This window comes from Natrix helvetica (assembly GCF_964273705.1).
Source record: "Natrix helvetica genome assembly, chromosome: 1".
Taxonomy (NCBI): domain Eukaryota; kingdom Metazoa; phylum Chordata; class Lepidosauria; order Squamata; family Natricidae; genus Natrix; species Natrix helvetica.
In genome coordinates this window covers 352,113,994-352,141,576 of record NC_138548.1, presented here as the reverse complement: position 1 = coordinate 352,141,576, position 27,583 = coordinate 352,113,994, and the positions used below count along the sequence as shown (strand labels likewise).

General features: G+C 41.3%; 1 protein-coding gene across 1 annotated transcript in view; it reads left to right on the top strand.

Moving 5' to 3' along the window:
- LOC309384221 (vomeronasal type-2 receptor 26-like) overlaps positions 1 to 27,382 on the top strand; it is a gene marked incomplete at both ends in the record, with an annotated part of 46,321 nt that extends 18,939 nt beyond the window's left edge. The window contains 3 exons of the mRNA XM_081937462.1: positions 7,201 to 7,327; positions 7,609 to 8,263; positions 27,058 to 27,382. Coding sequence (XP_081793588.1) covers positions 7,201 to 7,327; positions 7,609 to 8,263; positions 27,058 to 27,382 — 1,107 coding nt within the window. The remainder of the gene's footprint in view (positions 1 to 7,200; positions 7,328 to 7,608; positions 8,264 to 27,057) is intronic.
- Positions 27,383 to 27,583: the final 201 nt, after the last annotated feature.

The following is a 27,583-nucleotide window of genomic DNA, read 5'->3' as shown; positions in this document are numbered from 1 at the left end:
TGTCTAGTTTAATGAAAGGAAGGACTAGGGGAGACATGATAGCAGTGTTCCAATATCTCAGGGGCTGCCACAAAGAAGAGGGAGTCAAGCCATTCTCCAAGGCACCTGAGGGTAGGACAAGAAGCAATGGGTGGAAACTAATCAAGGAGAGAAGCAACTTAGAACTAAGGAGAAAGTTCCTGACAGTGAGGAAAATTAATCAATGGATGCCTCCAGAAGTGGTGGGTGCTTCATCCCTTCATGAGATGACCTTTTTGGGAGCTGTGCAGCTGAGGAAGACCAAGGATATGAGGATTATATAGATTTCAGGAAGCTATCTTCAGTCCTAGTCTGAGGTCAATACAGAATGTTGAGCACCACAAAAGGCATTTCCCAGCCTCATTTCTCATGAGTTGATTTTGGCAAAGAGATCTAAGATGCTTCTCCCCCAACTTCTTGCCACCTGGCTTGAATGCCCGAGTCTGAGATAGGGTCCCAAAACACTTCCCTCTTGTCTCTGGACTGGGCATCTCTGCTTGGCCTTCCATCCCTTTCTCTGTTCTCTCTCCCTGTTTCTCCCAAGATTGCTGTTTCCAACTCCATGGAAGCCAGAGGGGAAGTCAAGCTGCCAATAGTACATAGGTCTCCCCCATTGAGTTATTTTAAAAACAGAAAGGAGGGATTTAGATGAAGATATGAATAAATAAGACAGAAGTAAACTGAAAAGAGTGCTCTCTTTGTCTGGAAAGGATGGGTGTGACATGAGACCAGAGATTCTTTTTACCTGTGAGGGAAAAGTGCCAAAAAGCCATCTGTGTGGCTGCTTCACTGCACCCCTTGTCAGATTTCCACAAGAGAGTCACAGAGTCACATTCATTTTGTTTGTTTGTGCGATATTCACCTGTGGTTCTTTCAGTTAGGTCTATCGGAATAGAGCTGGAAGGGGCCTTAGAGGTCTTCTAGTCCAATTCCTTCCTCATGTAGGAGATCCTATACCATTTCAGGCAAGTGGCTGTCCAATCGTGTTCTTTGTTTGTCTCTTTGTCTACTAACCTTCTGAAATGAATTCTCGTCCATAACTTGGCCAAAGTAAAGCCTAGTCTTATTGTCAACCCTGAAGCGAACCTGGATGAGGCCATCTTGGTGGCTTCAGGGTTGGCACATGGCAGAACAAGGGACAAGGAAGGGGGGAAATAGATACTGGGGTTTGGCAGACATTTTTTTTCCTGTGGGAACCAAGGTTATTCCAACAGGTGCCTGAGAGAGAGGAGGAGAGGAGCCACTGCTGCCCCCCTGGAGAACCTACAGACACCCCCCCCCAAAAAAAGTCAATGGGTGGCGGCAGTGATGGGATTCAAATAATGCTCACAACTGGTTCTCTGCCCTAATGACTGGCTGGGGAGGTGTGGTGGGATGGGCATGTAACTGGGTGGGCATGGCCAACTGAATGTCACTCACATGGAGGGGTGCCTTGCCTCTCTTTGCCCCTCTTCTCCCACCACTCCTCCCCTCGTCTGGTCTCTTCTTCCCAGGAGGTTTGCCTATAATCTCCATCATGGGAGATTTTTTAAAGAAGGGTTTGGAAAACAATTGATCTGGAAAGGTATTAAGTCTCTTCAGCAGGAGGTTGTAGTAGAAGAGCTCTAAGGTCCCATCCAACTTTGTTATTTTGTTATTCGCTTTCCAAATTGCTTTTTGCAGCTCTCTGGAAAACTCAGGGCTTGTCAGGCTGCCAAGTGGAAGGCAGCCTTTCCTTTGGCAGGAAAGGTTAAGAATAACATCGGAACAGAGGGGTTGTTTCCCCTAGTTGTAAGGGAAAAGGACCAAAAAATCACCTGTGGCTATTTCACTGCACCCTCTGCAGATATCCAGAACCCAGAGGTTCAACATATTGCTTTTTGCCACCTTCCCTTGTGGCTCGTTTAGTTCTTCTGGTTTAGTTTCAGCATAAAACATGGACCAGCAGGGGTTTATTTTGTAATAATTTTTTATTGTTTTTGTCTTTTTATCACATATTACAATCTTTATATCAACAGTTTGTACAATGTTACATTGTCGTATCTATGTATGTTTTCCTCTCTTTACCATATATTACAATCATTATGTCATCTTATCTATACATTTTTATGATATTTTACATATTTACCTACTTTTATATACAGTTCTATGTTTATTGATGTATATTGTTTTCGGCTTAATTGTTTTTCTTATTTTCCAACCATTCATACCACTTATTCCAAATTTCGTAGTATTCCGATTCTTCTTTGTCCTTTAATTTTAGGGTTAATTTGTCCATCTCTGCACAATCCAAGGTGTTTTTTTTTTTATCACTAATTCGTCTGGCGGTGTATTATTTTGCTTCCAGCATTGGGCAAAGGCAATTCTAGCTGTGGTTAATACGAGGCCGTCGAAATGATGTCCCGGTGTCTGGAAGCCGTACGGATCTGGATGGATGACAACAGACTCAAACTCAACCCCTCCAAGACGGAGTGGCTGTGGCTTCCGGCACCCCGGTTCAACCAGTTGCTTCCATCTCTGGCCATCGGGGGCGAGCAACTGGCCCCCATGGAGCGGGCGCGCAATTTGGGCATCCTCCTGGATGCCTGGCTGTCCATGGATGACCATGTAACAGCCGTGGCAAGGGGGGCGTTCCACCAGGTCCGCCTGGTGCGCCAATTGCGCCCCCTATTGGACCGGGATGCCTTACGCACAGTCACCCATGCGCTGGTGACATCTCGCTTAGACTACTGCAATGCTCTCTACATGGGGCTTCCCTTGAGATGCACTCGAAGACTACAGTTGGTCCAGAATGCGGCCGCGCGGGTGATTATGGGGAGTACCAGATACTCCCATGTAACACCTCTCCTGCGCGAGCTGCATTGGCTTCCTGTGGTCTTTCGGGTGCGTTTCAAGGTTTTGATCACCATCTTCAAAGCGCTCCATGGCACAGGACCTAGCTACCTGCGGGATTGCATCCTGCCCCATACATCCCTACGACCAATTCGCTCGCACAGATAGGGACTTCTCCGGGTGCCGTCCACTAAACAGTGTCAGGGGGCGACACCCAGGAGTAGGGCCTTCTCTGTGATGGGCCCAGCCCTGTGGAATGACCTCCCCCTCGACATTAGGATTACCTCCGATCTCCACTCCTTCCGTACAAAACTCAAGACCCACCTTTTTCAATTATCCGGCCTGGCTCAACCATAGTTCCATCTATTCCTCCTGACAGTCTTTTTAAATTAGTAATTTTTAACTGGGGTATTTTATTGGCTAATAATTTTATTATTATTATTTTATGTATTTATGATTATTACCTCCTTCTTGTATGTGTATGTGTATGTGTTTATGTATATTTATCTGCTTTTTATTGTACGCCGCCCCGAGTCCCTTGTGGAGAGGGAGCGGCTAACAAATCGAATAAATTCAAATTCAAATTCAAATATGTGTTAGTAGATATTTAATTTTTTTTGTGTAGTTCCCTTTAATTATTCCTAGTAAGAAGGTTTCGGGTTTATACTTTATTTGTTCCCCAGAATTTCTTGTGCCCACTTCCAGATTCTTTTCCAATATTTTTGCGATTCCGGGCAGGTCCACCACATGTGGTAGTAGGTCCCTTGTTCTTTTTTACATTTCCAACAGGTCGGTTTCAATGTTGGGTACATTTTTGCCAATCTTGTTGGTGGTAGGTGCCAACGATAAAACATTTTGTATATATTTTCTTTCAGTGTTGCTGATCTCGTTAATTTAGAATTTATATTCCAATTTTTTTCCCAATCCGCTAGATCTATATTATAACCAAAGTTTTTGGCACATGCTATCATACAGCCTTTAACTATTTCTTCTTCTAAGTTTATTTCTAACAAATGTTTATACAATTTCGTTATAAATTTGTTTTCTGGGCCAATTAAGATTTTGTCTATTTGTTGCAGTTCCATATATATTCCATATTCTTTTATATCTTTTTTATATCTTGATTGTAATTGGAGGTATGGCCACCAATCTATATTGATATTGTTCTCTTGTAGTTCTTGGTTCGTTTTTCAGATTCCCCTGGTTATCTAAAATTTCACTATACCTAACCATTTTTGATATATCTAGCGTATTGGGGTGTGTCATGGCTTCCATGGTGGAAAGCCATGCCGGTATTTTCTTCTGCCGATGCTGTATATAATTTTCCCAATTTCGGACATTCTAAGTATTTTATATCTTGTTGTTTGATATGTGTTTCCTGTAGACATATTATGTCTGGTGTTTGTTTTGTTAATTTTGCCCAGATATGTTTTCTTTTTGTTAGTGAATTTAAACCATTGACATTTACAGATAGTAGTTGGATTTCTTCTTCCATTCTCCTAAATCTCTACTTGTCCTTATCTTTATTTGCCTCTAGTTTCTTTTTGACTTCTTGTTTTTGGTCTTACTTCCCCTTCTTTCTGTTGTTCTTCCTCTTCCCTGCTACGTCCTCCCTGTCTTCCCTCCCTTGCCTTTTGTTGTCTTTCTTCCTTTCTTCTATATTCTATCTCCTCTTTTATATTTTGTTTCTCTTCCGGATACATTAATTGCTCGTATAATTCCTGTGCTTTTTCAAGATTGTCAATTTTGATTCTCTTCTCCTGCCATGTTACTAACATCCCTTCTGGTATTAACCATCTAAACAGTATCTCCCGCTTAATTAATTGCCTCACCAAGAATTGGTAGTCTCTTCTCTGTTCCCTCACTCTTCGTGGGATTTGTTTTAATATTAGTATCTCCTTCCCCTCGTACATCATCGGTTCTTCTCTTGTTATTTTATATAGTATGTCTCTTACTTTTTTCCTTGCGAACCTGATGTGCACTTCTCTGGGTAGTCGATGTTTCCTCGCATAATTGGTGGTAACTCTGTAAATGTCGTCCAATTCATTTATGATCTCTTGCTTATCTCTGTTTAAAGTTTCTGCAATTAAGCCGGACATTATCATAATTAGGTCTTCATCTTTTGCCTCTGTCACATTCTGAAAGCGGAGGTAGAAAGCTGCACGGTCCATCTCCATGTGAATAAGCGATTCCTCTAGATTTTTATTTGATGCTTTCATTTGTTGTTCAACCTGGTTTATTTTTATTTCTGTCTGTTCTGTTCTTTTTTCTACTTCTTTTATTGATTGTTCATTCTTTCCCAGAGCTTGTTGTATGGTTTCCATTTTATCATCTAATTTCTGTATGTCTTTCTTGACTTTGTTTTTCATTTCACACATCTCTGCTTTCATTTCATTCATATCTGTTTTCATTTCATTCATATCTATTTTCATTTCATCGTGGTTTTTTGTTGCTGTTTCTTGGAATTTTAACATAGTTTCTTGAATGGTTTGCAGCACTGTCTGTATATTTTCAGTATTCGACCCCGCATTTGTTTTTTCTGTTTCATTCATTTCTTCTGTTGGTCCTTTGGGCGTTGGGGGGGGGGGCGGCGAACCCCTTGTTGTTGAGTTTATTGCAGGGTTAATGTTAGTCTTTTTTCCACTTCTAAGCGCTGTTGATGTTATATTTGACATTTCTTTTATAGTTTTATCTTGTACTGAAAGTATCTTGTATATATTGTCCCAAATTGGCATTCAATCTCCCCCCCCATCTTTTTTTTTGTATTAGTATATCCACATTAATCTTAGTATACTATATAAGTTTTAAATAATACAGTATAATAATAATAATTATACAATAATATCTAGAGGTGTTGGCAGAAGGGGTTATATAGACAAGGAGGGAGGACTGGGGAGGGTCTCAATATTTGTTCATATTAACATCTACAATGCTATATTTTAAGTACTTAAATGCTTAGATTGTTTCTTAATAATGTTAAATTTAAACTTATTTAAATGGTTGTGGCATATATAGCTAGTAATTGCCACCAGGTTTCAAACTTACTTATTTATGGTTATAACAATGTAGCAATATATATATACACAAATATACACAAACAACACAAATATTTTAAAAAAAGGCAACATTAAAAAAAATGGTTTTCTGCCTGCATGGTCTTCTGTGATAAGCCGAAGGACAGAAAGAGGGAGTAGTGACCTTCCTCCCATATTTGGGCATACCAGGGGTTGTAACACAAATATATATATGGGTTCTAATCCCAGTAAGGGTATGGCTAGCTGATGAGAGCTAATTAGCTCGAAATAGATCTATCCTAGTCTCCCTTTATTTATTTATCAGTACAAATACAACACAAATAGATAGATAGATAGATAGATAGATAGATAGATAGATAGATAGATATTTGTCTTAAATATTGATTAATTTAAATATTTGGTTATAAAGATTATAACAATTATATATAGTTATGTATTGTTAATATAGACAGTTCATTCACCGCTTTTTCCTCTGTGTTTCTTTAAGTTTAGAGCTTCTTTAAGTTCTTTTAAGTTCTTTTCAAGTCCTTTCTTTCAACTTTGCTCAGATACCTCGGCTCTTCTACGTTGTTACAATGTTGCGATTTCGTCAGCTTTCTCTTCCGCCTTGATACATATAATTAATGGCTGTCTGCTGCTGTTCCCCGGTCTAGCATGATCTTTCAATGTCTCCTTCTGCCTCCATTCTCCTGCTACCCGGGTCCACAGGAGCCCCAGCCAGATCGTATTTCCCCCCCTCGTTTCTTCGGGCTCGTTTTAGATTTTAAAGTGTCGCTCTCACCTCTTCCAGTGGCCTTTTTAATGTGGTTTTCACGCCAGATCTCTGGAGTCTCCCTGTTTGCCCGTTCTCCTCTATAGTTTAGGTACGTCTTTTCCCAGCCTGTAGCTCTCCGCTGTTTTCACTTGTATCAGGCGTTGCAACAATGTAGCAAAAGTTGATTCAATTCTCTTCCTTCCTTCTTCTATTTGGTGGTTTGCCGAGGCTTCAAGTCCACCATTCAGTGAAGCAAGCGGCGAACGCTTACACGCTGGGTTAAAAAGGGTATCCCCAGTCGTAACGGGCGATCGCCTTCCGCCTCTTTCATTCTGGGGTATCCCTACTTCTCCACTTCACCCTACAAGCTCAGTGTATCCCCCTGGGGGATCCTCCAAACATGTATATCGGGGTTCGAAGAGCAGAGCCCTGCTTTCTTCCCCCCACTTGCCTCCAAGTCACCACCGGAAGTCTCAGGGGTTTATTTTGGAGGGGGTGAGGGTTTCCTTCTGTTTTAGGTCACATTTCATAGGGAGATCAGCTCCACCTATTTCACTAAATACTCCTTTTCTTTATTTTTAGCCCCTGCCAAGTTCTCAGTGTGTGGATAGTTGCCTGCCTGGATTTGTTAGGCTGCTGGACCAGAATAAGCCAATTTGTTGTTACACTTGTGTTCCTTGTGCAGAGGGGACCATCTCCACTCAGGAAGGTGGGTGACTCCATAGAGAAAAGTTGTCTGTCTGTGTCTTCTTATGTTTTGATATCCACAATTATTTCTACCTGTTTAATTGGTTCTTATCCTACATCACGTTTATATTTTTACAGAACTATAAAACAAGGAAATGCTTCTTTCCCATGAAAGAGAAAGTGTTTATTGCATTTTTAAAGATGGTACAGAAAAAACCAAAATAAAACCCAGCCTATCGTAATAAAAATATGAAAGAGAAGGACATCATTGTTAATGAAGAGTGTTGCATTTGTTCTTTGCAGATGCTGAACACTGTGTGAGATGTCCCAAGGACCAGCAACCCAACAAGGAGCGAATTCAGTGTGTTCCTAAGGTGATAGTCTTCCTATCCTACACAGAAGATCTGGGGATCATCCTGATTTCTGTTGCTTTACTTTTCTCTTTGAGCACCGGCTTTGTTCTAAGCATATTCATTAAGCACATGGAAACTCCAATCGTCAAAGCCAACAACCGGGACCTTTCCTACCTGCTCCTCATTTCCCTCCTGCTGTCCTTCTTGTCTTCCTTCCTCTTCATTGGCCAGCCAAGGAGAGCCACCTGCCTTCTGCGACAAGCAGCCTTCAGCATCATTTTCTCAGTGGCTGTCTCTTCTCTCTTGGCCAAAACCATCATGGTGGTGCTGGCCTTCCTAGCCACCAAGCCAGGGAATAGTGTGAGGAAATGGCTGGGGAAGCTTTTGGGTAACTTAATTGTCCTTTCATGTTCTCTTGTCCAAATTATGATCTGCACCATCTGGTTGGGTTCTTCCCCTCCTTTTCCAGATTCGGATATGCATTCCCAGGCAGGAGAAATTGTCCTGAAGTGCAACGAAGGATCAGTCACCATGTTTTATGTTGCACTTTGCTATATGGGCTTCCTTGCAGCTGTCTGCTTAGTGGTGGCATTCCTGGCCAGGAGGTTGCCTGGGGCCTTCAATGAAGCCAAGCTGATCACCTTCAGCATGCTGGTCTTCTGTAGTGTTTGGATCTCCTTTGTGCCCACCTACCTCAGTACGAAGGGCAAATACATGATAGCCGTGCAGGTCTTCTCCATCTTGGCCTCCAGTGTTGGGTTGCTGGGCTGCATCTTTTTCCCCAAGTGCTACATTATTCTTTTTCGACCTGATCTGAATAGAAAAGAGCAGCTTATTCAAAAAAACAAAACAGAAATGTGATTTTTTAAAAATTTTTTATTGTTTTAATTAGACAGAAAACACACACACAAAACACTCTTCAATACATCTTCTAGCAAGCATGTCGATTGGTTACAATTAAATTCCGTGCATTACTACAATCATTCTTTATATTTCCTTCAAATTGAATTGTACATTTTAAATCAAAAATCTTATACCGTCAATATATCAACATTCTCCTTTAACTGCATTTGTTTGAAAGTACTTTTATCCAGAATCATTCATATTTATATTATCCAACGAATAAACATTTTAACACCGACAACAATCTGTAAGAGCTACCACATTCTGCTTATTTATCACCTAGGATTCTTATTTCTTTCCTCCATCCACCTATACCATTTATCCCATAACTGATAGAATTCTGATTCTTCTTTTCCCTGGATTTCTTTAGTTAGCTTGTCCATTTCAGCACAGTCCATCACCTTTCTTATTATTTCATCTTCACTTGGAGTTAACTTGTTTTTCCATTTCTGGGCATAGGCAATCCTTGCCGCCGTTATTATATGCAATATTAAATACTGGGTTTCTTTTTTGTATTTTGTAGGCAGTAATCCTAATAAGAAGATTTCTGGTTTCCATTCTATTTTAACTCCCGTTATTGCCTCCAGCCAGTTTTTGATCTTTTTCCAAAACTTTTTAGCCTCCTCACAGGTCCACCATAAGTGGTAATACGTTCCATGTATCGATTTGCATTTCCAACATTTTGGGGATGTATTTGACGATATTTTAGCTAACCTTGTTGGTGCCAGGTGCCATTTATAAAACATTTTATACTGGTTTTCCTTATATGCAACTGAGAGTGTCATTTTTAAGTTTGTTCCCCAAAATTTTTCCCATTTGTCTAATTCAATATTGTGTCCAAAGTTCTGTGCCCATTTTATCATTTGTTCTTTCACAATTTCCTCTTCCATTTTATATTTCAGGAGAAATTTATATATTCTCCCTATTATTTTTCTATCTGGGCTTTAAATGATTTTATCCAATTCGCGTGATTCTGTTTCAATGTCATATAATTTGGTATCATTATTGTATTTAGTTTTGATTTGCAGGTAGGTTAACCAGTCCACTTTCATGTTCTGTTCTGCCAATTCTTCAATTGTTTTTAAGTTTCCCTGTCTATCAATTAAGTCTCTATATCTTAGTATTTTGTTCCAATCTATAAAATTTGGGTGAGTCGTCCTTTCTGTCAGTGATAACCAATTCGGAATTTTCACGTAATGAGTTTTTTTTATTTTGAGCCATTTTTGCAATAGCGCTCTTCTAATTAAATGTTTTTGAAAGTATTTGTGCGTTTTATTTTTATCATCCCATAGGAAAGTGTGCCAGCCTGCTTGCAAATCATGGCCTTCCAGGGTCAAAATTCTTTTATTCTTTAGCTCTATCCAATCCTTCACCCATGTTATTGATACTGCCAATGCGTATAAGTCCCAATTTGGTAATGCTAAACCTCCCCTCTCTTTGCTGTCTTGCAATGACTTTAGTTTGATCCTCGCTTTTCGTCCCTGCCAAATAAACTAGTGGTTATGTTATTTAACTCTTGAAATAATTTTTTACCTGGGTTAATAGGTGCGGCTTGTAACAGGAATTAGATTCTTGGTAAAATATTCATTTTGATTGTCGCTATGCATCCCATGAGTGATAGTTGAATATTTTTCCAATTTTCTAAGTCTTTCTTTATTTGTATCACTAATTTGTTATAGTTATGATCTTTAATTGTGGAACATTTTGCCGACACCCAGATCCCCAGGTATTTCACTTTCTTAGCTATTTGCATATTGGTTATTATTTCCAGTTCCTCTTTTTGTTTTTTGGTCATGTTTTTGGTTATCATTTTTGTTTTGTTTTTATTGATCTTTAATCCCGCCACTTCGCCATATTCTTCTAATTTTTGAATTAATTTCCGACTGGAATCTAATGGGTCCTCTAATACAAATACTAAGTCATCGGCATAGGCTTGTGCCTTATATTCTTCATTTTTGAGTCTTAAACCTTTTATTCCCTGGTCTTTCCGAATTTCATTTAATAAAATTTCCAAAGTCAGTATGAACAGCAAAGGAGAGAGGGGGCATCCCTGCCTGACTCCCTTTTTTATTTCGATCTTCTCTGTTAATTCTCCATTCATCAGAACTTTGGCTGTCTGGTTATTATAAAATCCTTCTATCATTTTAATAAATTTTTCGCCGAATTTCATCTCATCCAATACTGTTATTATAAATTTCCAAACTACATTGTCAAATGCTTTTTGTGCATCAAGGAAAACCAGTACCATAGAAATGTGATTTTAAATGTGCAGCATTTTTCCAGTGCCAGGAGACCCATTGCTTATTTCTGTTCCTCAAGACAAAGGCTTAAATCTAATGTGATGATTTTTTAGGGAAGCTCAATCTATTTGCTTTATACTTCCCTTCTAATAACACACAATTTGTAAAAATGCATTTTCTTTTAAAGGTATAGCAGAATTTGAACTTAACTTTTTAAACAACAACCACAAAAGATTTTAACATATAAATAAAAAAAACGAATCCTTTCAGAAAATCAAGCTCTCAATGTTTTGTAATACATTTACTGTAGATCTGTGAAGAATATTTATATACTGTCACATCAGATCTTTTGGGTTCTTTTTGTACCTGATACTTTCCCTGAACATTAATCTAGAGCTTAGGGGGAATTAAGTTCTTTGGGACAATATATTCTTCTCCATTTTATCTTCTCTACTGCTGTAGTTTATGACCCAATGCCTGCACTTTCCATAGTGAGTGATGCCAATGGTTGCACTTATGATCGTTATTCGCCCTTTACTTTCCCAGCTGTCAGTGCCCAAGCAACAGCTGTTTAGTTCAAGTGCATCTAAAAATATTCCTAATAAAGGAGAATATTAACAGCTCAGGGTTGGCATGAAGGGTCCATGGTGCTCTGTGGCCTTCTTTGTTTTCTTGCAGGCATTTCTGTACCAGGAACCCCTCAAAAATATTACTGCAGTGAGCCAGCTTGGTGTTTTCTGAATGTCTTTTTTCACTATGTCAAAGGATTAGGTGATATTGATAGTAAACTCACTTCTGTCAACTGAATGATGTAAGTGACTTCAAGAACACAGAGAACTACTCTAAACCTGAACCACAACAGACTTCTGTACCTCAATGAGGGACCTTCAAAATTTGGTTGATTGCAATGTGGACTAACAGCTACATTCAAACATTATACACTTTGACCCAATGGAGCATTATTCTATGTTGCTACTAAAACGTAGCAATGCTCTATTACTATTGATCATTGTCTACCTTCCACCTTCTGGGTTCCAGTTTAACAATTTTTGGAACAAATTTGAAGGTTTTATATAAGTACACTTATAGCAGGGGTGTCAAATGTGTGTCATTACATCATTGTCACGTGATGTATCACAACTTTCCCCCCTTTCCTAAACTGGGTGTGTGGGTGTGGCCAGCGTGTGATGCATCCAACCTGTAGGCCGTGAGTTTAACACTCCCGGCTTACAGTTAATAATAATTTCTGGTGTCTTAAATGAAAAGGGGGCATGTAAACAATAAGAACCTTTTCATTCAGTTCTAACAATAGCCTCCATAACTAGTTACACTTTCCCCTTTATCAACCAGGCAATCTAAAGGTTCAAAAAGTTATCCGAAGGGGTTATGGTTATCACCAACAATAAACTAACCAAAATTATATTTATTGGATGGATCCATCAACAGCAATTTCTTGGTGAATTCTCCCACTGGTTTGATTAAAGAGCTGATTAACTACTTTTAATCACATAGAATTTATTTACTTTATTCAAAGTAGTATCTAGACCAGGGGGGTCAAAGTAGCAGCCCACTGGCCAGATGTGTCACACGCTGGCCACCCCACCCGACAGTTTAGAAAGGAGAAAAAACTCATGATATGTCATGCGACATCCCTGATGTAGACATGATCCTAACCATCTTCTAAACATCACCGTTATGAAGGTATTCAACAATTGGTTTCTCGAAATAGATCTTACTCCATCTTTGGAATCAGAATTCGAATCAGGGCTTTTCAATGCCAAATGGACTCAGCAGCTTCTTACTGAACGGTTCATAGGTTCTTTTATTATTATTATTCAATTCAAAACTTCCCCATTTTATATACTTCAACTTCATTTCCATTTTTTTTCCTCCAGAAGGCTGCTGTTCTAACATTTTAATTTGATTCAAAATATTGGAATCCCTTGGTGAAGCCTGTAATTTCTCCTCTATTCTTTTCATTTGGTTACATAGAGTTTGTTTTCTTTTTCTTGGGATTTCCTCTTCAGTTGCACATCAAGTTTATATAATAGCCTCTGTTATCGCTACAGTATCTGACTCAGTCGCAATGCAGTTTGCTCCAGGCTTTCCCCCGGCCTCCTCGCAATTCCTCCTGGGATTTCTCCACCTCACTGAAATCTGTAATTCATGAGCAAGCAGCAAGATGCCGAAGTCTAGGAAAATTTGACACCAGCTCTCTAAACTCAGTAGAGTATTGATGTTGTCATAAAAATAAGGGTCTCTTGCTAGAAGGCACTCCAGCATCTGATTTACCTATTGCACGGGTGTCAAACTCAATCACGTCACGTTGTCGTGTGATATTTCACAATGTTTTCCACATTCACGCAGCTGGGGTGGGCGTGGTCTGTGTTTGATGCAACCGGCCTGTGGGCCGCCATTTTGACACCCCTGTTCTGAAGGAACCTATGTTTTTCCGTTGTGATTAGAAAGAGAACCTCCTAGTTGCCAAAGTGCATATCTTTAAAAATAGAGGAATAATAATTATGGTGATGAGGATCCCTGGTTCTTGAACTGACAAGTACCATAGTTACATAGCAACATAAAATGTTTAGACAGCTTGCAATTTCCCCCACAAAAAGGCACAGTCGTTTTCTGATTTCTCCATCCCCATCCATCTCGGTACAAGTACAACTGCACTGATCAGCATTTTGTTGGATCATCTTCTCCCCCTTATAAAGACACAGATATTTGTTTTTCTGGTTCCCTTCTCATGCTTCTCCTTCATCTGCCCTTGCTTGACTATGCTTATAATGCATGGATGGCCTTGAGGAAAGTGCTAGTAGGATCTCACAGAAGAGAGGGGGGGAGCAGCTAGTGGCTTAATGATGAGAGAAAGAAACTTAGAAATGGCCCACCCTAATGAATGAATCTATTAAAAGTGGCTGCAAAAAGGTTGTACTTTCTGACATATAAGATTCTGTTAATGGACCCTTAGAATAAAGTAGAATGATCTCAACTAGCCTTTTTTTCCTGTCTGTTTTATCTGGGATGGATGATGTTTTGAAAATAAGACAGCACACTAACAGGAAGGTGTACAACCATTAAAGAAGACAACTACATTAAATTACTACAACAAATAAAAACAGAGTTGGAAACATGGAGAAACCTACCGTTGTCATTGTTTGCTATTTTTTATTTCAAGCAACTCTGATAAAACTTGGGAAAAAGTTCTTTGAGGACTTAAACAAATAGATTCTAAAGTTCGTCTGGCAAAGCAAGAATCAAACTGAAAATGCTACAGGACACCAAAAATGGGGTGGGGTGGGGTGTTGGGCTACCAGACTGGGAGCTATATTACCAGGGCTCAGCGCTCACATGGGTGAAAGAGTGGATAAATTTGAAGAACAAAAGAATATTAGAAGGACACGACTTACAACTGGGGTGGCATGCGAGGGTCGTGTGAGAGCCGCGGGAGAGAGGAGCAAAGCTGAGGCGCCGGGGGCTGCTGGAGGCCACTGGAGGCCGTCAGAAGATCAGCAGGACAAGAGGCGGAGGGTGAGGGTCTATGCCTGAGCTTTCCCGGCTTCTTTATCCTGCCCTTCGCTGTTAACTGGGATCTCCGCCTTACTGCCTTCACGAACTGCTTCCTGGCTCCTACTGTGGACGTTCGTTTTCTCCCCTCTTTCTTATGGGAGCCCTGACTTATAAACTTATACCAACTTATACCAACATTGCAATACCCTATTATGAGCTAAACTCTGTTACAGCCGAAAGATCCTGATTTATCTGAGGTCAGACCTGCTATGACTGCGAGAGTCCCCCCTCTCGCAGGTATGCCCCCCTGCCCTTTCCAGGGCCCACCTTGATGACGGGTTCATTAACCCAGAGAGGTGGAGGAAGAGGGGAATTAGGGGGTTTTTAGTTAAATGTTTTTTAAATATTTTAGGAGGTTCCAGGGTGGGGGGGGAGGGTTATACAGGCCAGGAGTGTGGTTAGAGCCAGGCGAACAGGTGTGGTCAGGAGGGAAGTGAGAGGAGTGGGGGAGGGGAGGGAAAATAACATTCCTATAGAGGGCTCTGTGATACCTACGGTCGTAGGGAGGGGCAGGTGCGAGGACAGTCGAAGAACGTGTAGTCGGTTGGGAGACCGTGGTCGTTGGACAGGTCCGGTCATTTGTACCAACCCCCGCATTCTAGGTGGTCAGGTTCTACAGAGCCAGGGCCTCAGGCTGATGTTGTGTAATGTGAGGTCCGTGGTTAACAAGGCCCCCCTCATTAATGATCTGATTTCAGAGGGGGAGCCGGACCTCGCAGGAATAACGGAGACCTGGTTGGGCCATGAGGGAGGCGTGCCCCTCGTGGAAATGTGCCCACCAGGCTACCGTGTATTCCACCAGCCACGGGCCCAGGGCAGGGGTGGTGGGGTAGCGGTAATTATACGGGAGAATCTGGAACCGAGAGAATTCACTGTGCCGCAGATATCCGGGTGTGAGTCTCTGGGCGTGAGATGGGGCCCAGGGAGACAGCTGGGCCTGCTGATTGTATACTTGGCTCCTCACTATACATCAGCGGCCCTGCCCGAACTCCTTGAGCGGATCACTGAGATGGCAGTTGAGACCCCCAAACTTTTAGTTATTGGGGATTTCAACCTGCCGTCGATGGGAGAAGCATCCGAGGCAGTTCGGGAGTTCATGGCTTCCATGGCAGCCATGGATCTGACTCAAGTAATTCAGGGCCCCACGCACGAGGGAGGCCACACACTGGATCTTGTGTTTGTCTCCAACCAGTGGACAAGTGATCTAGGAGTAGGGGATCTAGCCATCACGCCCCTGTCATGGTCAGATCACTCACTTCTCCGGCTCGATTTCCCTGGCACTACCCCCCGCCGCGGGGAGGTGGAACCAGATTGTCCTAGGTGGTACCGCCCCAGGCATCTGATGGAACCGGATAGGTTCCAGACGGAGCTTGGGCCACTTCCTGTGGACCTGACCCGCTCCTGGATGGAGGACTTGGTGGCTGCATGGAATAGTGCGGCTGCCGGGGCCTTAGACCGGGTTGCGCCTTTGCGGCCTCTCCGGTGGCAACGAACCGCCCTGGCTCCCTGGTTTAACGAGGAGCTAAGGGCGATGAAACCTAGAGAGCAGATGGAGATCCTCTCGCTCCGAATTTGACCGAACACAGGTAAGAACCTACTTAAGGACTTACCTTGTGGCATTAAGAGTGGCCAAACGTCGATATTGCGCCACTCTTATTGCGTCCACAGAGAACCGCCCTGCCGCCCTATTTCGGGTGACCCGCTCCCTCTTGTCACAGAGGCAGCGGGAGCCCCCTTTGCAGGGCAGGGCAGAGGAATTTGGGGAATACCTGCATGATAAAATCACTCAAATCCAGAGGGAATGGGCCCCCTTCAGTGTTCCAGGGGCATATACCACCTCTGGCTGGCCCCAGAATGGGGTGGGAATGGAGATTTTGTAATATCCTCCCCCCAAGAGTGGGGAAGGAATGGGGATTTTGCAGTATCCTTCCCCTGGAGTGGGGAGAGAATGGAGATTCTGCAGTATCCTCCCCCTGGAGTGGGGAGGGAATGGAGATTTTGCAGTATCCTTCCCCTGGAGTGGGCAGGGAATGGGGATTTTGCAGTATCCTTCCCCTGGAGTGGGGAGAGAATGGAGATTCTGCAGTATCCTCCCCCTGGAGTGGGGAGGGAATGGGGATTTTGCAGTATCCTTCCACTGTAGTGGGGAGGGAATGGGGATTTTGCAGTATCCTTCCCCTGGTGTGGGGAGGGAATGGGGATTTTGTAGTATCCTTCCCCTGGAGTGGGGAGGGAATGGGGATTCTGCAGTATCCTTCCCCTGGAGTGTGGAGGGTATGGAGATTTTTTCAGAATCCTTCCCCTGGAGTGGAGAGGGAATGGGGATTTTGTAGTATCCTTCCCCTGGAGTGGAGAAAGAATGGAGATTTTGCAGTATGCTTCCCCTGGAGTGGGGAGGGAATGGGGATTTTGCAGTATCCTTCCCCTGGAGTGGGCAGGGAATGGGGATTTTGCAGTAACCTTCGCCTGGAGTGGGGAGGGAATTGAGATTTTGCAGTATCCTTCCCCTGGAGTGGGGAGGGAATGGGGATTTTGCAGTATCCTTCCCCTGGAGTGGGGAGGGAATGGGGATTCTGCAGTATCCTTCCCCTGGAGTGGGGAGGGAATGGGGATTCTGCAGTATCCTTCCCCTGGAGGGGGAGGGAATGGGGATTCTGCAGTATCCTTCCCCTGGAGTGGGGAAGGAATGGGAATTTTGCAGTATCCTTCCCCTGGAGTGGAGAAAGAATGGAGATTTTGCAGTATCCTTCCCCTGGAGTGGGGAGGGAATGGGGATTTTGCAGTATCCTTCCCCTGGTTGCAGGAAGGTGGTACTTTCTGACTTGCAAGATTCTGTTAATGGACCCTTACAATAAAGTAGAATTAGGTCACCTAGCCTTTTTTCCTGTTTTGTTTATCTCTGATGGATGATGTTCTGAAAACTATCTATGTTTGCACAATATGAGACATGATAAATCATGATTAGAAATTGCTGAGTTTTAAGAAGACTTGTGCAACCAACAAAGAAGTTAACCGTAGTATGATTTCACATGTCATTGGAATCCAACTATTGCATTTTGTTGTGATAGTTGCATTGTACTTGGGTTTAGCTGACAACCTGTATTTACTGATAGGCACATTAAATTTTAGTGAGAATCACTTAAAAGGTGACAAGGTGAGATGTTGTATCCAAACACAGGAGATAAGGAAGGAATCTCACATCTATTTGAAAAGGCAAAGGCCATTGGTGTTCATGGGGAAGTCTGTGGTTGGTGGTTGAGAGTTGAAATCCACCATATTTTAGCCTTTCCTTTGGGGCCTCTGGAAGGCCTCCTGCAACCCACTAGTTACTAGTGGAAGAAAGGTTATTCTATTGTTGGATATCTTAGAGAAGTCCCTGGATCTTGAATCTTATTGAGATGGATCACTGAAAAAGTTGAAGGTTGTAAGAATTGCATCAACCAGTTTCCCAGCTGCCTTTTAGCCCATGAGATCACCCAGAGCTTTGGACGTTACAGAGAGAATGATTCCTATTACAGTTAGTCACGTTTGCTTGTCTTCTAGCCAATTTCCCCAATGTTTGCCTTCAGTGTAAACAACAGAGTTATGAACAACATGATTTGATTACATATTCCAGAAAGTTTGGAGGTTTCAATGCATTTTGCTACTAATTGCTGGGAAGGATGTGTCTGGTGAGAACTTCTTTTCATCTCCTTCAAATAGCTGTTGGCTGAGCTCTTGAATAAGACAAATCACAGAAAATATAGTCCTTGGTCATCTGTAGACATATTTGATAAGAACAATTGACTTTACCCAACCTGCCAACAATGCTGATTATTCTTCTGCTTTTCCCCTGTATAATTTGTGGGGTGCTGAGGTTGAAATGTCCTTTGAATTTGAAACCGGACGAAATAGAGCTACTGAATTACTACAGACCAGGAGAGCTTCTTATCAGTGGGATCACTAATTTCAAAATTGTTTATGATGTGTTAATCTTTAAATTTGACAGAGATCCCATTGTTGATTGGACTTTGTAAGTCTCTGTGCCTGATAGAGGTACAGCCTCTCTATTTCTTGTGTGTGAGAGATTGTGCTGTGAGATTGTTACAGAAGGTAAAGTAAGATGTAAGCAATCACAATATATGAGGGGAGTCCATTGGTAGCTTATATCATAAATGGAAAATTAGCTCAGAGAGCAAGAAACCTGGAAAGAAATTACTCAAACTATTTGATGTGTCTTTGACTTAGTTCAGGGTTAAAAGAAGTTGGAAATCCCTTTTGTACTTTCCAAGATTTTGTATTTAGCCTGCATGCAGGTATTAAAAAGCTCTCAGTGAATATTTTTGCAACATATTTTCTCTGTTACTTTCTTGATGTTGGGGAAGAACATCATAACCCTAAGGTTAAATTGTTACAGAGATCCCTTAACTAAGCAGTCTCTGTTCCTCATCAGGTTCCCTTTCCTTGTCTCTCCAGATTTCCACACTAGAAAAAATAGATTTCAGCCAAATGAAGGGATTTATTTCCTCCCAGTCAGAAGAGCCTTAGCCTGAATGACATCTGCAGGTTTATCAGGATGCATGTAGATTCTGCACCAAGGGTGGAGCTGCAGTAAATGAATGATTTATTCTTGTTGTGCCCAAATCTACTATTCTAGCCAAGGATTTGTAAGTTGCAGCTACTCTGAAATGAACTATATCCAACTCTACTGTAAAATTAAACACTGAATGAAATACTCCTCAGTCTGGATAGAAAAAAAATAAGGACAGGAGAGTAAAGAGAGTTGGGTAAATGTAATTTTCTCTTCTGGGCTTATTGTTTAAGTTAGCAAATCAACTGCTTGGCAAGGGGGTGGGGGGGTGGTGAATTGGGGGGGGGGGAATGGGGAATATCGTGAGATTACTTGTTCTGGGTTTGTTAGATTCCCAGGGTCTAATACTGACTGCTCCAATGTAGGTCTATTTAGCCCTTCCTCACCAGAGAAGGTGTCCAGCTGCAGGTAAAGGCTTGGAAACTATGGAATATATTTGTAGGGAGACAAATTGATATTTGGGTGACTGTAAATCATCTCATTTGGGTTCTAAATCAGAGAAAGAAATACCTCAAAATTAGACCCAGAGGCTTTTTGCTAAATATTTATTACTACTGCAATCAAAAGAGAATCTGGAAAGGTATTAAATCTCCTCTTCAGCAGGAGGCTGTAGTAGAAGAGCTCTAAGGTCCCATCCAACTTTGTTATTTTGTTATTCGCTTTCCAAATTGCTTTTTGCAGCTTTCTTGGAAACTCAGGGCTTGTCAGGCTGCCAAGTGGAAGGCAGCCTTTCCTTTGGCAGGAAAGGTTAAGAATAACATCAGAACAGAGGGGTTTTTTCCCCTAGTTGTAAGGGAAAAGGACCAAAAAATCACCTGTGGCTATTTCACTGCACCCTCTGCAGATATCCAGAACCCAGAGGTTCAACATATTGCTTTTTGCCATCTTCCCTTGTGGCTCATTTAGTTCTTCTGGTTTAGTTTCAGCATAAAACATGGACCAGCAGGTTTTTTTTTTTGGAGGGGGTGAGGGTTTCCTTCTGTTTTAGGTCACATTTCATAGGGAGATCAGCTCCACCTATTTCACGGAAGACTCCTTTTCTTTATTTTTAGCCCCTGCCAAGTTCTCAGTGTGTGGATAGTTGCCTGCCTGGATTTGTTAGGCTGCTGGACCAGAATAAACCAATTTGTTGTTACACTTGTGTTCCTTGTGCAGAGGGGACCATCTCCACTCAGGAAGGTGGGTGACTCCAGAGAGAAAAGCTGTCTGTCTGTGTCTTCTTATGCTTTGATATCCACAATTATTTCTGCCTGTTTAATTGATTCTTATCCTACATCACGTTTATATTTTTAAACGACTATAAAACAAGGAAATGCTTCTTTCCCATGAAAGAGAAAGTGTTTATTGCATTTTTAAAGATGGTACAAAAATATGAAAGAGAAGGACATCATTGTTAATGAAGAGTGTTGCATTTGTTCTTTGCAGATGCTGAACACTGTGTGAGATGTCCCAAGGACCAGCAACCTAACAAGGAGCGAATTCAGTGTGTTCCTAAGGTGATAGTCTTCCTATCCTACACAGAAGTTCTGGGGATCATCCTGATTTCTGTTGCTTTACTTTTCTCTTTGAGCACCGGCTTTGTTCTAAGCATATTCATTAAGCACATGGAAACTCCAATAGTAAAAGCCAACAACCGGGACCTCTCCTACCTGCTCCTCATTTCCCTCCTGCTGTCCTTCTTGTCTTCCTTTCTCTTCATTGGCCAGCCAAGGAGAGCCACCTGCCTTCTGCGACAAGCAGCCTTCAGCATCATTTTCTCAGTGGCTGTCTCTTCTCTCTTGGCCAAAACCATTATGGTGGTGCTGGCCTTCCTAGCCACCAAGCCAGGGAATAGTGTGAGGAAATGGCTGGGGAAGCTTTTGGGTAACTCTATTGTCCTTTCATGTTCTCTTGTCCAAATTATGATCTGCACCATCTGGTTGGGTTCTTCCCCTCCTTTTCCAGATTCGGATATGCATTCCCAGGCAGGAGAAATTGTGCTGCAGTGCAACGAAGGCTCAGTCACCATGTTTTACACTGCACTTTGCTATATGGGCTTCCTTGCAGCTGTCTGCTTGGTGGTGGCATTCCTGGCCAGGAGGTTGCCTGGGGCCTTCAATGAAGCCAAGCTGATCACCTTCAGCATGCTGGTCTTCTGTAGTGTTTGGATCTCCTTTGTGCCCACCTACCTCAGTACAAAGGGCAAATACATGATAGCCGTGCAGGTCTTCTCCATCTTGGCCTCCAGTGCTGGGCTTCTGAGCTGCATCTTTTTCCCCAAGTGCTACATTATTCTTTTTCGACCTGATCTGAATAGAAAAGAGCAGCTTATTCAAAAAAACAAAACAGAAATGTGATTTTAAATGTGCAGAAATTTTCCAGTGCCAGGAGACCCATTGCTTATTTCTGTTCCTCAAGACAAATGCTTAAATCTAATGTGATGATTTCTAGGGAAGCTCAATCTATTTGCTTTATACTTCCCTTCTAATAACACACTATTTGTTAAAAGGTATTTTCTTTTGAAGGTATAGCGGAATTTGAACTTAACTTTTTAAACAACAACCACAAAACATTTTAACATATAAATAAAAAAAAATGATTCCTTTTGGAAAATCAAGCTCTCAATGTTTTGTAATACATTTACTGTAGATCTGTGAAGAATATTTATAAGCTGTCACATCAAATCTTTTGTGTTCTTTTTGTACCTGACACTTTCCCTGAACATTAATCTGGAGCTTAGGGTGAATTAAGTTCTTTGGGACAATATATTCTTCTCCATTTTATCTTCTCTACTGCTGTAGTTTATGATCCAATGCCTGCACTTTCCATAGTGAGTGATGGCAATGGTTGCACTTATGATTGTTATTCGCTCTTTACTTTCCCAGCTGTCAGTGCCCAAGCAACATCTGTTTAGTTCAAGTGCATCTAAAAATATTCCTAATAAAGGAGAATATTAACAGCTCAGGGTTGGCATGAAGGGTCCATGGTGCTCTGTGGCCTTCTTTGTTTTCTTGCAGGCATTTCTGTACCAGGAACCCCTCAAAAATATTACTGCAGAGAGCCAGCTTGGTGTTTTCTGAATGTCTTTTTTCACTATGTCAAAGGATTAGATGATATTGATAGTAAACCCAATTCTGTCAACTGAATGATGTAAGTGACTTCACGAACACAGAGAACTACTCTAAACATGAACCACAACAGACTTCTGTACCTCAATGAGGGACCTTCAAAATTTGGTTGATTGCAATGTGGACTAACAGCTACATTCAAACATTGTACAGTTTGACCCAATGGAGCATTATTCTATGTCTGCTACTAAAACGTAGCAATGCTCTATTACTATTGATCGTTGTCTACCTTCCACCTTCTGGGTTCCAGTTTAACAATTTTTGGAACAAATTTGAAGGTTTTATATAAGTACACTTATAGCAGGGGTGTCAAACGTGTGTCATTACATCATTGTCACGTGATGTATCACAACTTTCCCCCCTTTCCTAAACTGGGTGTGTGGGTGTGCCAGCGTGTGATGCATCCAACCTATAGGCCGTGAGTTTAACACTCCCGGCTTATAGTTAATAATAATTTCTGGTGTCTTAAATACAAAGGGGGCATGTAAACAATAAGAACCATTTCATTCAGTTCTAACAATAGCCTCCATAACTAGTTACACTTTTCCCTTTATCAGCCAGGCAATCTAAAGGTTCAAAAAGTTATCAGAAGGGGTTATGGTTATCACCAACAATAAACTAACCAAAATTATATTTATTGGATGGATCCATCAACAGCAATTTCTTGGTGAATTCTCCCACTGGCTTGATTAGAGAGCTGATTAACTACTTTTAATCATGTAGAATTTATTTACTTTATTCAAAGTAGAATCTAGACCAGGGGGGTCAAAGTAGCAGCCCACTGGCCAGATGTGTCACACACTGGCCACCCCACCCGATACTTTAGAAAGGAGAAAAAACTCATGATATGTCATGTGACACCCCTGATGTAGACATGATCCTAACCATCTTCTAAACATCACAGTTATGAAAGTATTCAACAATTGGTTTCTCGAAATAGATCTTACTCCATCTTTGGAATTTGACCACAGCTCTCTAAACTCAGTAGAGTATTGATGTTGTCATAAAAATAAGGGTCTCTTGCTAGAAGCCACTCCAGCCATTTTGACACCCCTGTTCTGAAGGAACCTATGTTTTTCAGTTGGGATTAGAAAGAGAACCTCATAGTTGCCAAAGTGCATATCTTTAAAAATAGAGGAATAATAATTATGGCAATGAGGATCCCTGGTTCTTGAACTGACAAATACCATAGTTTCATAGCAGAATAAAATGTTTAGACAGCTTGCAATTTCCCCCACAAAAAGGCACAGCCGTTTTCTGATTTCTCCATCCCCATCCATCTCGGTACAAGTACAACTGCACTGATCAGCATTTTGTTGGATCATCTTCTCCCCCTTTTAAAGACACAGATATTTGTTTTTCTGGTTCCCTTCTCATGGTTCTCCTTCATCTGCCCTTGCTTGACTATGCTTATAATGCTATGGATGGCCTTGAGGAAAGTGCTAGTAGGATCTCACAGAAGAGAGGGGGGAGCAGCCAGTGGCTTAATGATGAGAGAAAGAAACTTAGAAATGGCCCACCCTAATGAATGAATCTATTTAAAGTGGCTGCAAAAAGGTTGTACTTTCTGACATATAAGATTCTGTTAATGGACCTTTAGAATAAAGTAGAATGATCTCAACTAGCCTTTTTTTCCTGTCTGTTTTATCTGGGATGGATGATGTTTTGAAAATAAGACAGCACACAAACAGGAAGGTGTACAACCATTAAAGAAGACAACTACATTAAATTACTACAACAAATAAAAACAGAGTTGGAAAAATGGAGAAACCTACCGTTGTCATTGGTTGCTATTTTTATTTCAAGCAACTCCGATAAAACTTGGGAAAAAGTTCTTTGAGGACTTAAACAAATAGATTCTAAAGTTCGTTTGGCAAAGCAAGAATCAAACTGAAAATGCTGGGTGTTGGGCTACCAGACTGGGGTATTATATTACCAGGGCTCAGCGCTCACACGGGTGAAGGAGTGGATAAATTGGAAGAACAAAATAATATTAGAAGGACACGACTTACAACTGGGGTGGCATGCATTTGTATGGTATGGGAAAAGTAAAATACACAGATAATTCCCAAGGCACTATATCAGGAATGGTCTCTTTTCAGTATGGGAAAAAATGAAACAGAATAATTACATGAAAATACCAGTCTGGCAATCCATGATGGAAGCACTAATACATCCTAATCTTCTAGATCTAAAAACTCATGGAATCGACTTGTCCTGGTGGCCACATATTCAAATACAAACAAGATACAAGAAAGATTCAGAAGACGAACATGTAAAAGAAATGATGATAGTATGGGCCAAAAATCTTGGATATAATTTAGAACTAGGCAATTGGCAAAAACTTTGGGAAAGAAATTACAAACTAACAATGTCAACAGCATACAAAGAAAACCTTTACAAAATGATCTACAGATGACAATTGCCACCAGCAAGAATGGCAAAGATGTTCCAAAATATAGTATCATCAGAATGCTGGAAATGTAAACAGAAACCAGGGTCCTAGTACCAGGGGTGAAATTCAGCAGGCTCTGACAGGTTCTGGAGAACCGGTAGCGCAAATGTTGAGTAGTTTGAAGAACTGGCATATACCACATCTGGCTGGCCCCAGTGTGGGGTGGGAATGGAGATTTTGCAATATCCTCCCCCTGGCTGCAGGAAGGTGGTACTTTCTTGCAATGGACCCATACAATAAAGTAGAATTAGGTCACCTAGCCTTTTTTCCTGTCTGGTTTATCTGGGATGGATGATGTTATGACAAATAAGACAGCTGTCTATGCTTCCACAATATGAAGTGATAAACAATGTTTAGAAATTGCTGAGTTTTAAGAAGACTTGTGCAACCAAGAAATAAATAAACCGTAGTATGATTTCACCTGTCATTGGAACCCAACTATTGCATTTTGGTGTGATAGGTGCATTGTACTTGGGTTTGGCTAACAATCTGTATTTACTGATAGCCACATTAGATTGCAGTGACAATCACTTAAAAGGTGACAAGGTGAGATGTTGTATCCAAACACAGGAAATAAGGGAGAAATCTCACATCTTTTTGAAAAGGCAAAGGCAATGAATTGGCCATTGGTGTTGATGAGAAAGTCTATGGTTGGTGGATGAGGGTTGAAATCTGCCATCTTTAAGTCCTTCCTTTGGGGCCTCTGGAAGGCCTTCTGCAACCCACTAGTTGAAAGTAATTTTATTCTATTGTTGCATATCTTAGAGAAGTCCCTGGATCCCGAGTCTTTTTAAGATGGATCACTGAAATGTTGAAGGCTGTAAGAGTTGCATCAGCAAGTTTCCCAGCTGCCTTTTAGCTCATGAGATCACCCAGAGCTTTTGGACATTGCAGAGAGAATGATTCCAATTATAGTTAGTCACATTTTGCTTGTTTTCCAGCCGATCTCCCCAATGATTGTCTTCAGTGTAAACAACAAAGTTATGAACAACATGATTTGATGACTTATTCCAGAAAGTCTGGGTGTTTTAATGCATTTTGCCACGAATGGGCCTGAAGGATGCATCTGGAGAGAATTTATTTTCAACTTCTTCAAATATAAAATGTTGGATGAGCTCTGGAACAAGACAAATCGGAGAAAATATAATCCTTGGTCATCTGTAGACATATTTGATGAGAAGAAGCGATTCTTCCTAAGATGCTAACTATACTGATTATTCCTCTGCTTTTGCCGAGTATAATTTGTAGGGTGCTGAGGTTGAAATGTCCTTTGAATTTGAAACCGGAGAAAGTAGAGCTACTGAATTACTACAGACCAGGAGACTTTCTTATCAGTGGGATCACTAATTTCAAAATTGCTTATGATGTGTTAATCTTTTGGTTTGACAGAGATCCCATTGTTGATTGGGCTTTGTAAGTCTTTATTCGTGATAGAGGTACAGCCTCTCTATTTCTTGTGTGTGAGAGATTGTGCTGTGAGATTGTTTCAGAAGGTAAAGTAAGATGTAAACACCCACGGTATATGAGGGGAGTCCATTGGTAGCTCATATCACACATGGAAACTTAGCTCAGGGAGCAAGAAACCAGGAAAGCAATTACTCAAACTATTCCATGTGTCTTTGACTTAGTTCATGGTGAAAGGAAGCTGGAAATTCCTTTTGTACTTTCCAAGATTCTGTCTTTACCCTGCATGCAAGTATTAAAAAGCTCTCAGTGAATATTTTTGCAACACGTTTTCTCTGTTACTTCCTTGATGTTGGGGAAGAACATCGTATTCCTAAGCTTAAAATGCTACAGAGATCCCTTAACTAATCAATCTCTGTCCCTTATCAGGTTCCCTTTCCTTGTCTCTCCAAGTTTTCACACTAGAAAAAATAGATTTCAGCCAAGTAAAGGAATTTATTTCCTCCCAGTCAGAAGAGCCTTTGCCTGAATGTCATCTTCGGGTGTATCATGTTGCATGTAGATTCTTGTTGTGGCCAAAACTACTATTCCAGGCTAGGTTTTGTGAGTTGCAGCTACGTTCCAATGAACTATAACCATCTCTACTGTAAAATTAAAAACTGAATGAAATGCTCCTCAGTCTGGATAGAAAAAAAAATTAAGGGCACGAGGGTTAAGAGAGTTGTGTAAATGTAATTTTCTCTTCTGGGCTTATGGTTTACGTTAGCAAAGAATCTGCTTGGCAAGGGGGGTGGGTGGAAGATGATCCTGAGATTTAGTTGTTTTGGGTTTGTTACACCCCAGGTTCTAATACTGACTGCTCCAGTGTAGGTCTATTTGGCTCTTCCTCACCAGAGAAGTTTTCCTGCTGCAGGTAAAGGCTTGGAAACAATGGAATATGTTTTCAGGGAGACAAACTGATATTTTGGTGACTGTAAATCATCTCATTTGGGTTCTAAATCAGCCAAAGAAATACCTCAGAAATTAGACCCAGAGGGTTTTTTTTATAAGTATTTATTATTATTATTATTCCAATCTAAAGAGAATCTTTAAAATATGTTGTTCTGAGGGAATGTTGGGTGAAAATGTAATATATTCATGTTTCCAGAACAGGTAACACAGAGTTCTGGAAAGCCCTGTCTTTCCTTCTTGCCTTTGAGGAGATTAACCAAAATCCCCAAATCTTACCCAATGTCACCTTGGGCTACAATATTTATGACAGTTGTGTCACCACAAAACGAACTTCGGAGGCTTTGCTGGATCTGCTATCAAAGGGAGAGGCAGATGTTCCAAATTACAGCTGTGGAAAGAGGAGAAACAATCTGGTGGTGCTTGAAGGAGTCGGTGCAGACATGTCCATCCATATCTCAAGTTTCCTGAACCTCTACAAGATCCCTCAGGTAGATGACAGGTGTGACTGCTTGGCCATTTGAAAGGGGGCAGGTTCCCCATCATGTGCACCAAAAGTTGGGGAAGAAGGTTCAAGAATCAGAATTAGATGTGAATTGCATGAGATTCTTGTACCAGGGCTCTTGTTCAGATTGGAGGATCCCATGGGCTATTTGGGGAAGAAAAATTGTCAGTGTTATGGTGGTGAAGGTTGTGATGGGAAAGCTGCAGTGTTTGAGCAGGGA